Source organism: Zeus faber, assembly GCF_960531495.2.
Source record: "Zeus faber genome assembly, chromosome: 10".
Taxonomy (NCBI): domain Eukaryota; kingdom Metazoa; phylum Chordata; class Actinopteri; order Zeiformes; family Zeidae; genus Zeus; species Zeus faber.
Window position 1 is genome coordinate 23,051,773 of NC_137199.1, and position 13,445 is coordinate 23,065,217.

The 13,445-nt window shown below is 42.8% G+C and overlaps 1 protein-coding gene across 1 annotated transcript; it reads left to right on the forward strand.

Moving 5' to 3' along the window:
* The first annotated feature begins 1,685 nt into the window (after positions 1-1,685).
* hdx (highly divergent homeobox) lies at positions 1,686-12,271 on the forward strand. Its single transcript, XM_080007869.1, has 11 exons — positions 1,686-1,755; positions 3,080-3,243; positions 3,473-3,619; positions 3,881-5,239; positions 5,323-5,379; positions 5,541-5,687; positions 6,629-6,824; positions 6,968-7,041; positions 7,923-8,012; positions 10,609-10,731; positions 11,895-12,271. The coding sequence occupies exons 2-11, from the start codon at positions 3,178-3,180 to the stop codon at positions 12,162-12,164; spliced, it is 2,529 nt and encodes an 842-aa protein (XP_079863995.1). The 5' UTR covers positions 1,686-1,755; positions 3,080-3,177; the 3' UTR covers positions 12,165-12,271.
* Positions 12,272-13,445: the final 1,174 nt, after the last annotated feature.

Here is a 13,445-nt window from a genome sequence, read left to right on the forward strand (position 1 = left end):
TCTAAATCCTACATAAACAAGGTGACCAAAACAGGGTTTGTTTGTTTTTTCCACCTCATTTCTTCTGTGTTGTTTTGCCGTGGTATTGCCAAACTAAGTAAAGTACTATACAGCCATTTTTAAGTCAACAGGATGCTGAGAAGCCCATTCATACTTTTATTTCAAGTAGACTGGACGACTGTAATGCTCGTTTTACTGGTCTTCCAAAAAAGTCAATTGAGAAACTACAACTAATTTAAAACTCTGGCCGCTAGACTTTTAACGAAAACGAGGAAGAGAGAGCTTATTACTCCTGTTTTGGCTAGACTGCACTGGCTCCCTATATCTTTTAGAATTGATTTTAAAGTCCTTCTACTTGTGTACAAAGCTCTTAATGGTTTAGCACACTCATACATCACTGATTCCCTGTTTTTTTATCTCCCTTCATGAGCCTCAGGTCTTTTAAACATTCCAAAAGTCCCCCAAAATAGGATTGGGCAAGCTGCCTTCTTCCGCTATGAACCTAAATTGTGGAACACCGTACCAAAAAGTAGAGAAGTTGGCTCAATGGACATTTTTAAATCGGAAACTGAAAACATACCTTTTTAATCTGGTTTACAATTAGCAACACTCTTTTATTATATTATTAATTGTATCCAATCGTATTATTTTTAATCATTTCTTAAAATTGTTTTATTATTATACTTATATGATCTTCCCTGTTTTACGCCCCTTCTCGTTTGTTATTATTGTGTGATTTATTTTTTATTTCAGTTTTGTGTTGTGTGTTGAAATATAAAAGCACATTGAACTGCGCCCTCTGCATGATAAGTGCTTTAAAATAAAGTTTATCATTATTATTATCTTTGTTTGACTTAAATAATACAAAACACATCGAAATAACAAAAAACTTGGCCTCCTCTGAATGGACTAAAATCAACAGGTGGTGTAGGAAACATACCTCACGCGTTCCAAAATGTTGATATGAAGATAAAATCATTTGTGTGTTTTAAGTTTAAGCTCAAATGCCAAAAGATGTTGATGTTTGTTGTCCCTGCATGGTCGGCGGAGCAACAGCTTATTGTGCATAATTAAGGGAAATGTAGGGAAATATAATCCCATACCTTCAATTGCATAATCTTAAATGGGTCTAATCTAGAGTAAAACGTTTGCTCAGGTCCAACATTGGACACGGTCAGAGGAAGAAATCCCGCGTGTTTTAAAAGGGATATTACAATACAAGTTAGACCTATGTAAAAAAAAGAAATAATCATAATAATTTGATGTAAAATAAAAAGTTGACACAAATTTAGCCCAATTTAATTTCAAGCGTGTGCTCCAGTAAAATCACACGCTGCCTCCAGCCCCGTGCAGAGTCCCTGCACAGGAAAAAAACAAACTTATATCCTTTTTTTTGGGGGGGCTTTTTTTCTTGAACATAACAACTGGGAGACTTGAACTGCGGATCGGGAATAAACAGATTTATTATTACGCTGTCGCTGTTTCCTCCCCCGGAAACGCTCTCCCAGCGCCACCTCCCCTCTGCCTCCCCTCTCCCTCCAACCACCTCCCGAAACAAAGTCACCGGTGGGCGGGGCCCTGGCGCGCGTCACGCGTGATCTCGAGCCGCCATTGGCTCCTGTCTGAAATGACGTCACCATCATGATTAGAATTGATGATCGGACGTTCTGATTTCATTGTCTCGCGAAAGGGGGACGGGTGAGGAGGAGATCCGCTGAATTCGAGCGTTGCGTCTGATTTTGACATCGAAACGGGGTACGTAGGAATGCCGTTTTTTTTTTTTTTTTTTTTTTTAATTTTTTAATTTTTTTTTTATCATCAATACTTCACACGTCGTGAGGATTTTTATTTTTATTTTTATTTTTTTATTTTTTTACGTGTCGACGTCCCCTTCGGCTGGCGTCGGCGGTGTCCCGCGCGGGCGGAGCGGCCGCGCCGGAGGTCGCGGATCCCGGGATTTCGGGGGGAAAAGTTGAGCCGCGGCGATCCGCCGGGAGAGCTACGAGCTAAAGCTAAAGCTAGCTGGCTGGTTATGGCCGCCCCGGGCCCCGAGCCGCCCCGCCGTTGTCACACACGGCGCCCACCCCGGGTTGTTTACAGTGCGAAAAGCAATGACACGCCGCCGCCGAACCCCTGCCCCGGCTCTCCCGGCGGTCGCCCCCGCTCCCCCCCCCCACCACCTCCCCCCGGCCAACATTTTGTTGAGCAGTTCGCCACCCGATTCAGCGTTTCCATCCCTAGCCGTGGCCATGCGCAGTGAGCGTGCCAGAATAATAATAATAAACACGGCTGACGCTCATTGGTGGCAGTGCGTTTTGGCTATGTGACGTTCTGTGTAATCAAAACACTCCCTGGATGTATTAACGCCGTTTTCAGGAGCGGATCATGCCAGAGAGGAAGACGGAATTCAAACGAAAGTCTAAATGAAAAGAATGCGCGGAGTAGAAAGTTCTGAGTTCCGAGTTCTCGCTCATAAATTTGATGAAACTGCTAAGTTGAACGTGATAACTGTCGTTGTCATGCATACTTGTACTAATGATAACTTAGTAATAACATCATAATAATTCAAACCTACTCATCCATTGTCATCCATGGCCGTATTATTGTGTTCATATGAAGTCACCCTGTACACAATATCCCATCTATATTTATATTTACACCCACAGCCAATACTAGCAGCCATACTGCCACTCAGCCTTTGCCACACCCTTTTAATTGACCCTGTGCATAGAACACATTTTATATTGTGTATATTTAGTTGTTCTTTCTTTTAAGACCATTAAGCTTTTCTTCTGCTTGTTGTCTGCATAGCAATGTGCCAATCCTTAACTTGACAAATTCCATGTATATGAAAATTAACTTGGTTGAATAAACTCATTCTTATTCTAAATAATATACTTGTATGTTTACACTTAGAAGTCTGTTAGTCGTATATGTGTTTATGGCTTGAACAGTCAGCATAATGCAGTTGTAATATTTAGTCAAAATACATATAACTTAATAATAACAATACCATTATGCTATTTTAGAGCAGCCTATATTGCATATTGCCAAACATGTGTCACCTGTGTCTCCGCAGCCACAACACCAAGCATGTCCACTGAGCCGGGATGAGCACCGTCAGGACAACGCAACGTTAGATATACAAGAAAGGGCTGTGATACTGGCCCGGCCTGCATGGCTGCCCCCTTCTCCTCCAGTGTCAGGATGGATGCGTGGTCAGAGAGACGTGGCATGCAGACTGTGAGTTTATTATTTCAGAGATCATCATTCTATAATTATATTCTTTGACAACATGAACGGCATTTTTTTTACGCATACACCAGGGAATCGAGTGATGAAAGTTACAATAGAATCTGAAAAGTAGAGCGTTTGTTTTTTGCATACACGGCAGATACAACCGGTCCTATCAGCAGAGGTAGATTAACTATAGCTTCTGGCGTAATTTATTATACTATGTGGTTCCTCTCAGATGAACCTGCGGTCTGTCTTCACGGCTGAGCAACAGAGAATACTGGAGCGTTACTATGAGAATGGGATGACCAACCAGAGCAAGGCCTGCTTTCAGCTAATACTGCAATGTGCCCAAGAGACCAAATTGGACTTCAGTGTGGTGCGGGTAGGGCCATAAAATGTGTGTTTCTGTGTGCATGTTTCTGTGGCAGAGAGGGAGCGCTTCCTTATGAATTGTGGTGGATGGGGGGATGAGAGAACTGTTAGTCTGCTGTGATCCCTAGAGGATGCTGTAAATCTAGCGCAAAGTCTTGAGTTATTATTCACCGTTTTTGTAGAAGGCAGGAGTCCCTTAAGTGCTTTGCTCATAGTGTTGAACTAATTGTTTTCACTTATATTACTGAGACAATGTTTCTACTTCCTTCAGACATGGGTTGGAAACAAACGGCGCAAGTTGGCCTCCAAGGTGGACCAGAATGGAGGCATGTCCCATCCCCTCTCCGGCCACAGACTAGCAGGGGGACTTTTGTCCAATCACGTGCTGGCAGGAGGAGCTTTATCAAATCATGGCCTGGCAGGAGGCGCTCTCGTCGCGGGAGCCATGCTTACCGCAGAGATGGCCGCAGCTCGGAACATCCAAAATAGAGCTCATCTTCTTCCTCCAACCTCCTCCTTCCCGTCCTCATCCTCATCCTCTTCCTCTCCTTCTTCTTCGTCTCCCCTCAGCAACAACAATAACAATAATGATGTCATCCTTACCGGGATCTACTCGCTCAACTCTGCCCCTCGTTCCCGACCAAGACACACAGGCCCCCTCAATCACTCGGAAGCAGAGCTATCTTCACACACCCAATCGTCTCTTCTTAACCAGTCAGTGCATAGCGGGAACAGCTCCAGCTCCTCTCCCCTTCATTCCAAGCTGGCCTCTCTCCCACGCAAGCCTCTGTCTCTCACCTCTCTGTCGGGACCCTCTATCTACAATTCGGCCAGAAAGGGAGGTTTCCCCTTAACAGAAGGTGGGGTGGGTTCGGGGTCGGGAACAGGGTTGGTACCTCACAGCTGGGCGAGACAGTATGGCGCAGTGCAAACCAGCCCATGGTCCTCCACCTCCCAACCCCAGCCTCAGTCCCAACCCCAACCCCAGCCTCAGTCCCAACCCCAACCCCAACCCCAGCTTCAGTCCCAGTCCCAGCCTCAGTCCCAGTCCCAGCCTCAGTCCCAGCCTCAGTCCCAGTCCCAGCCTCAGTCCCAGTCCCAGCCTCAGTCCCAGTCCCAGCCCCAGTCGCATTCTAGCCCCAAGTCTCAACCACCTGTCCCACCAAGGACCCGGGTCACCATTCCAACCCCAAACCCTGTTTCTCCCTCTGAACTAACACCCCGCATCCAGCAGGTTTTTACTCTGTCAGAAAGAGCAGAGGATGAGAGACTTAAATCAGGGCTTTGTTCCAAAAGTAGATGCCAGGAGAATCACAGGCCAGTACCGAATCACAGGTCAGTACCGAATTCTCTGGACAGTAGCAGCTGTTTCTCCATTGCCATGGAAACCGGCGATGAGGAGAATGAGTGGCAATGGGAGGAAGAACTATCAATTATGGCCGCTCAGTCCCACACCCATAGGGATCCCACATCAGCCAGCCCACCCAAAGTTGAAATAACTGGGCTGAGGCAAGGCAAAGCATCCCCTGTTACAAACTCCAGACCTGCACGGCATCAAAGCAGCGTGGCTTCACATGGCAGCTACTCCCTCACAGCACAGACCTCACTTACCGGGGAATCCAGCTCACAGGTGAGTGTAGGTCCTGAAGGTGCCACTATCTCATTTGCACTGCATTTCTCCAGAGACTTACTGGTGTCCTGATTTGTGTGCAGACTTCATTCAATTTGTCCGCGGTGCCCTGGCTCCTCAGCAACTCCAGGAAGAGAACAGTAAGTATCTCTTTGGAACATCTATTAGGGGAAAAAAACAGACATGTGCTACTCTTCCCCTCTGTTGCCTCGTGGAGTTATGTAATTCAATGTAGCATGTCAGTACTTTCCACAGGGCCACATCCCATGTTCGGTAGTAGAGCGGAAGTTTGTGTGTTCAGCTGCAGGATCGTACCCAGTTCAGCGACGGGGATCTTCACCAGCTGAAGCGCTACTGGGACCGGGGAATGACGAGCCTGGGTTCTGTCTGCAGGGAGAAAATCACAGCTGCAGCAAACCAGCTCAATGTAGACACAGAGATAGTCAAGGTAGGCTGGTCCAAACCAGATGGGAACAGTATAGAACACTATTGAGTGTTGTTTGGCCTGCAAAAACGCATACAATCGTTGGGATTTGACTCTGTTGCCCCGATAGAGCACAAGAACCTTTGGAGGACCGCCCCTTTTTTTTTTTGTCCACATGTCAGGAACCACGAACGTTCGTAGTCCTTAGAATGCTGTTCTTGAGGGACATTTTTAGCTCCTACTCCAGGGCAGGGACTAACTGGCACAAGAGGAACCTTCAGTGACGTAAGTGCACAGTGATTGGTCCAGACTTAAGCCCACGGTCCCACGCCGTGTTTCACACTGAGGACAGTCCACCCGGTCGAGGCGCATCGCTCTGGGTGGGGACCAGCCCACGTATACTCAGGGCTAATAAAAAACAACGAATAAAAAGCTATATATATATATAGTATTTTTACAGATTTTATTATTTTTTATTTTTGGATATTAATTGAATAAAAAAAAAAAATCCACGTGTGCTGTCCGGATGCGAGCCCTTGCCGTATGAAAGTCAAAACAAAATTTCAAATTATGTTTTTGAGGTCTAATATGAGTGAGCTTTCAGCAACTGGATTGCTTATTTTTCGCTTCAAATTTGTTTAGGAACAGATTTTGGTGGACTGATAAGATGAAATCAGTAAAAGTTACGGCGTAAATACAACACGGAACACGGCACTCGTGCCATAACCCTATTGCCTGACGTCACTTCAGAGTTCCTATTGGCGGTGCGAATGCAACCAGAAAAAAAAGCCCTCGAAGCTATCTGGTTCTCGGGGGACCTCCCGAGCTCCTCGTTCCCCTCAGGGAGTCCCCAGAACTGTTCGGTGCGGAAAAAAAACCAACCCTATTATCATCCTTGCAGCCATGCTAGAAGACAGAAACGTCGCTCATTTCTCACTGACTGCAGTATCTTCTCTCGTTGGTAGACATGGATCAGTAATCGGCGGAGGAAGTACCGCCTGATGGGTATTGAAATCCCCCCTCCAAAAGGTGGGCCGGCTGTGTTTACGTCATCACCTGGAAACGACTCTCCTTCTGCCCTCAGCCCTGATGGAGAGGGGTTTGGATCACCTGAACTTGGCGATGAATTAAATGATTCAGGATCTCTTTGTTTTTCTGAAGGTGAGTGCACAGGCCAACCGCAGACTCGCCAGGCATTCCTTCAACAATGTATTAGCTACAGATAAATGATAAACAAAAACTCGGGGAGGACCAACGTACTGTAAATACAATGAATAATTAATCCAAAGTGTTCTCCTTCCCAGATGGAACAAATGACTCCTACCTGAGAGAAGATGGAACAGACATCTCCAATATTGTTCCCTTGACCAATAACGTGGTATGTTCAACCGTGTCCGAATGAACGTTCAAAACGTATTTCAGAATGTGAAGCGTGTTGGCGTACAGATGGTCGCTCAAGTCTAATTTTAAATTATCGCTCTTATATTGCCGCCCTCAATACTTACACAAACTTTGTGTTTTCAGTCGGATTTTCACATTGGTCAGTCGACATTATGGAATCAGCTAGTGCGTGACATTGTGTCATTAAGCAGAAGCTTTTGTCCAAATCGAATAACAATAAGCTTACAATAACCACTGTTTATCACAGTTACCAGTGCCCAGGTAAAACATTCTCGAGGAATAAGTAGCATTAGAGGTGGTTATTTTTTTTTCTAGTAAAAAGGTGTAAAACAACAGTCTACAACGCGCATGCATTAAACAACTGCATGAACAACTCTATCACCGTGTAATTGACCTGCAAAACATGATGCAGTAACGGGAGGTTTTCATAGTTTTAACCCACATTGTTAGTATGCAGGCCAAGGCATATTGGTGTGACATTTAATTTGATATTTAAAGCTGAATTCATAACTTCCTTTTATTTACTACTATTCACTAATCATTAACTAAATAATTGACTGATGGTTTGGGATGAGATAACATTTTCTTAATCCCTCGGGTGAAATTCAGGAAATTGTTTAGTTGTTTAGGAACATTAGTATAATGAGGTTACTTGCAAATAATTGCTCTTAAATTGTGCAGCAATGAAGAAGTGTCAGCTTTCAGTCTTATGACCGCTGTGTATAGTACTTTGGTTTAACTTGTTGAATTATAAAGCTTTTGCAAACTCAGACATTTATCAAAAAGTGGTCCTTTTCACATGTATGTTTGTCATTTTGGATTTAATGGAACATAATTACTACCATGTTTTCCATGTAGAAGATCGAGATCATCGAAGATGATGATGATGATGACGGGGAAATGATCGTTTCAGACATGGAGCAAATGCAGAACCTACTGGAATTCAAGGTGAAGATACAATTACAGAGATGCAAAACAATGTTTGTGTCTACAATGAGTTTGTTTTCCCCCTGGTCGGTCTATGTGTCTGTTGAACATGATACCTCTCAAGGTAATTAAGGAACTTCATTACATTTTGTGGAAATGTGGTCCATGACAAATAAAAATGAACACATTTTGGATATAGGATCTCATTTTCATTAAGGTTAGGCATAGTCAGGTTTTATTTATAAAAAATATAATTATAATATTAATTGTATAGCATCTTTTCAACAATGAGTTATCTGGAACTTGGAAAATGGTCCAACTTGATCAGCCCCAGCGTGCACTACTAAGATGGTTAAAAATAAAGACTAGAAAGCACAAAATCATTCACAACTTCAAATGTTGACGTAAAATAGCGGATTAGCTGTAATGCCATTTGACAATGTCATTTGACTGTTTACGTGTTGGAAAAAAAAATAGTGCTGGTGTTTTGATACAACTTTTTAATATTGAGATTTAATTGGATTAAATCAACTGTTGGGTCAAGATGTGTCTTGGAAAAGATGAACTCGGTATGAGAAACAATAGTTATTAACACTTGGATCTTCAAAGATAACCTCTTTAAACCATGGATGTGTCCTGTCCTGGAGGGACATGAGGAGCAAACTATTCCCATGAGTACCTTACGGGACAATAAGAGCACAAACGTCACAGCCTCTGTTGCTCATGCGTAACACTAGGCTGCATATAACATCCAGAGGATTTCAATAAAATGAGTCACTTGAGGTTTTGTATTTCAAAAGTGATTAACAGAAAACTGTTAATGCTAATTGCATGGTGGTTAAGCAGTCACTGCTATTATAAATATGTTAGCTGTGACCAAATGATTAAAATGTCTTTGATGCAAATCCAATCCAAGTACTGGAATATCAATAATATTTGAATATGATATGCACTCTTTTTCTGTTTTGAACTGTTAATCCAAACATAATCTTTCCTGGCGCAGATTAGGTGTTAAACTCTAGTAACTGTACTGATCTAACCCCGATTAAATGAAAGCCACCGTGGTGGCCCAGGACACCCACAGCTGAGCCCAAAGGTGCATCACTAATGCCACAATCACGCCACGGTCCCCGGCTAAGGCCAGAGGCCACGGCACTGCCACAGGCTATGGCACTGTTGAAGAGCTGTGTCTAAGGTCCCTTCAATGACGTCAGTTAAATGTGTTTAACTCTTAATGATGCATGCAGAAATGGAAAATGTGCACACCCTCTATTAGATTAGATTAGATGAGATTCAACTAATTGTCATTGGACAGGGTACAATACTGAGGCAACAAAATGCATTTTACCCATCCTAGTAACTGACGTATCTAGGAGCAGTGGGCTGCTGTATAGCGGTGCCTGGGGAGCAGTTAGGAAGTTAAGTGTCTTGCTCAAGGACACATCAGCACGCTGCCAGGAGGAGCCGGGGATCGAACCAGCAATCATCGGATTCCGAGACGCCCGCTCTACCTCCTGAGCCACTGAACAAAAATGAAAGTATCACATTGCTTTACATTGCAAGATGGGACATTTTAGGGTATTTTAGTCAATTCTACAACACAGGGACTGCAGGGAAGGTGTTTTTTTTGTTTTTTTTTGAGTTTTGTTCCTTGGTTGAAATTTCACATCTATTGTCTCCACATTGCAAATGGACTCATTGAAAGTTCCTTATACATTGTAAATGCTAAAAGGCCTGTTATCTAGCACAAGTGAAGCTAATATTTTACATGTTTAGGCTGCCTTGGCGGAGGTCTTCACTGTCGAGCTTGTGCGTAATCACCGGGTGTCATGACATTTCACTGCATATATGTATGACCCCATATATCTAATACGTGTGTTCTAGAGTTAAAGTACTTTGGGTGTGTTCCACTACTATAATCATCCCACAAACATTTACATGTTTAGGCTGCCTTGGCGGAGGTCTTCACTGTCGAGCTTGTGCGTAATCACCGGGTGTCATGACATTTCACTGCATATATGTATGACCCCATATATCTAATACGTGTGTTCTAGAGTTAAAGTACTTTGGGTGTGTTCCACTACTATAATCATCCCACAAACATTTACATGTTTAGGCTGCCTTGGCGGAGGTCTTCACTGTCGAGCTTGTGCGTAATCACCGGGTGTCATGACATTTCACTGCATATATGTATGACCCCATATATCTAATACGTGTGTTCTAGAGTTAAAGTACTTTGGGTGTGTTCCACTACTATAATCATCCCACAAACATTTACATGTTTAGGCTGCCTTGGCGGAGGTCTTCACTGTCGAGCTTGTGCGTAATCACCGGGTGTCATGACATTTCACTGCATATATGTATGACCCCATATATCTAATACGTGTGTTCTAGAGTTAAAGTACTTTGGGTGTGTTCCACTACTATAATCATCCCTCGGGTTTTAATTATTTACACTTTTGTACATTCTGTTTATGTGCATGCTTGCAGCAGGAAAAAAGTACTGGAGACATGCCTTGACCAAAAAGTGTCAAACTTCATTGTCACACTATCTGAAATTAATTCATCTTTTTCTTTTTATTGTACTCTTCATAATTTTGCTCTTTGTTTATTCCAGCATGAGGAAGTGCAGTTCCTGGAGTATGAGCTACAAAACCAAAAACAGAAATACCACGAGCTTGAAATGTTCACGAAGAGCCTGCTTAGTGCTGTGAGGGACAATGACCTGGAGAGACAGCAGGTATGTCAACAATTTCAGCATTATTTTGACATGGTTTAAAGGTAGTTAAGAGCCGAAGGAGATAAGTGGCCATTATAAATGAAACGTTAAGGGTGGAAATTAACTCGAACGGCTCCACAACTACCCTACTCGAGCACTGTTTAAATGTTATTGTACTTAACTTGAATTGCTCCTTTTTAGGAGGCTTTACTCCAATATAATTCGAAGTAAATATCTTTGTCTTTAATCCTCAATATTTATCCATTACACCTGCAATTATTTGATATATGTAAACATGTGATATTTTAGTCAATTTTGTTGTCAAACACTTAAAAACTACACTATGTAACTTTTTTTACCTTAAAATAACAGCTTCAAAATTATTTTGATGCTACACTGACTTGTAGTATTGGAGAATGGCACCTCTTTCATTCCCACCCACCCCCTGAACGCCTGTTCTTCCACTGTTTAACTTCTGTGTTCGGGTAAGAAACCGCAGGAAAAGTGCATTACAATTTATGGACCTACGTCACTTCCTTGATGTTTGGCTCCGGTAATTAACGTTTGTTTTTTTTGCCTAGTAAACTTTATTAAACAAAAAAAAAAGGATAAATTATAAACTTGCCGCTCAAAATGTCCGGTAATAATGCTCATACAAAATGTAGCCGCTCCACCAGGTGCGGGTGAGACGGGCCAGTGGTGCGACCAGCCTTCACTTTCATTGCACTACGGGGTTTGTTTCACCCTCTTACTCGCACGTGCGAGGCAATCTGCCAGGCCGAGCACATCTGGTGCCTACACCGGTGGCAGGGGGCCGATCCCTGTGTCGTCTCTCCTCTCGGACTGAGTGCTCGCTGAGGCGGCGAGGTCCGTGTAAGGGGCGCTGTAACTTAGGTGTACCTTATATTTGCGTTTGTAACATAGACTGTTATTGAAACATGACCGATGAGGTTCAAATTTGTGCAGTAAAATAAATTATTTTCAGACACCGGACCGAGTTGCACGGCAGTGGTATAAAAGTGTAATTTGGCGCAAATGTATGGGCGCCAAATCCCAAATAACAAAAGTTTCACAGTGCTGCTTTAATACTCCAGTAGAATGTTAAATGGGAAACGTTTACTTTTCCGAAGGGTAGCAATACTTAATTCACAGCCTGTATTATGCACATATAAATACATTTCTAGGTACTTATGGCCAGTCTACCTCAGCCTGAAGACCAGGATTGGAATAAGACTCTGGAGGGAGGAGCAGAAGCTGTTGCCATGACAACGGATGCATCACCCAACCGAGAAGAATCCTCAATGATCACTACAAGCGATGAAGGACCCTTACCTATCCTAGCAAATAAAGATTTCCCGTTGGTCACCATCAACAAAGATGGTTCAACGACAGAAATAACAGAAGAGCCCTCTGCATCAGAGGAGCAACCGGATGAAGCATCGGAACAAGTGTAACCGCCTCGCATAGACTTACACGCATAAAACCACATCACACACAAAGCAAGTGTTGGACAAGAGTGACATTTTCTGTCTTGCATACATAATTGCTCAGATGAATTCCTCTCCACGCCCAGTGCCTGTGGATTAATGTTTCACGATGACTGTTGGGCTTACGATGCCTTTTTTTACTTCATATCATTGGCCTTGCTCTGGTCTAGTCCCAGAGATGATAATAAATGATCTCTATATAACTTATCCAGAAAGCTGTGTTTCAATGACAAAAGGTGTGGGTGACACTTCGGCACCCTCTCCTTTTCTGTGCCAAATACATGGAGTATAGTTAGCAAGCCATATGTCTTTTTTTTTTTTTTTTTTTACCTTTAATGGCTGTCATATTAGTTAATGCTACATGCCATTGGCAATAATAAAGCAATCCACAGCGGTTTCTATGTATTCGCGCATGGAGCAATCTTCGCTTCGATGTACCTCGCCCCGTACCAAAACAATGCATTGCAGAGTGTGGGTGTCTGAGAGCTAAAGGGAAAAAGTGGATGAGTTGTAAGCCTCTTACTCCCACTTGGATCAAGGGACGGACGGGCTTATGAAACAGTTGGCATCAAAACATTAAGCATGCATCCTCTGAGATCAGGGGCACAGACAAATGGATAATTATATCACATGTCACAAGATGAGGTGATCATCATGCATGATCATGTTTTCAGAATCGGCATCTGTTTATTGGGCCGAGTACCTTTTCATGTACGAGGAATTAGTATTGGTAATAGTTAGTACTGCATTGTAATGCAGACAGACGATAAAATAAAAATAAAAAATGCATAAAAAAGTTAATACTTAATAGTAAATTAAATTCAATATATACAGACTATACAAAATGTGCTCTATGCAGCAAATAAAGTTACATTACAAAAGGGCAATGAGAAACGGCATAAGGGCACGGGTATTGACTGGGTATGAATATAAATATGAATAAAGTTTGATATTTCAGTACATAATGAATAATATGTATACAACAGCATGGGCATGTGGCTGATAACTGATGGGTTAAGTATAACATGTCACAGTGTTATTACAATACATCGGTATTCATAATAGTATTAATAATAAGAACAATAACGATAATAACATGTTATTCATAATGTCATTCAAGCATGTTGTTGTGTTGTATTAAGCCCCCCCCCGCACCCCCTCCACTCCCCTTTAGGGGGGAACTCCTTCACCGAATTGCGTCACCGTGACGTCACTAAGCTCCGTTCACTGACGTTCGGGAGCCGCCAT

Bases quoted from the DNA above. Each gene is read 5' to 3' on its own strand.
- hdx (XM_080007869.1), top strand. From the start codon at position 3,178: ATGGCTGCCCCCTTCTCCTCCAGTGTCAGGATGGATGCGTGGTCAGAG. The intron at 5,688-6,628 runs GTAGGCTGGTCC...TCTCGTTGGTAG, and splicing joins TAGACACAGAGATAGTCAAG to ACATGGATCAGTAATCGGCG. The intron at 6,825-6,967 runs GTGAGTGCACAG...TCTCCTTCCCAG, and splicing joins ATCTCTTTGTTTTTCTGAAG to ATGGAACAAATGACTCCTAC.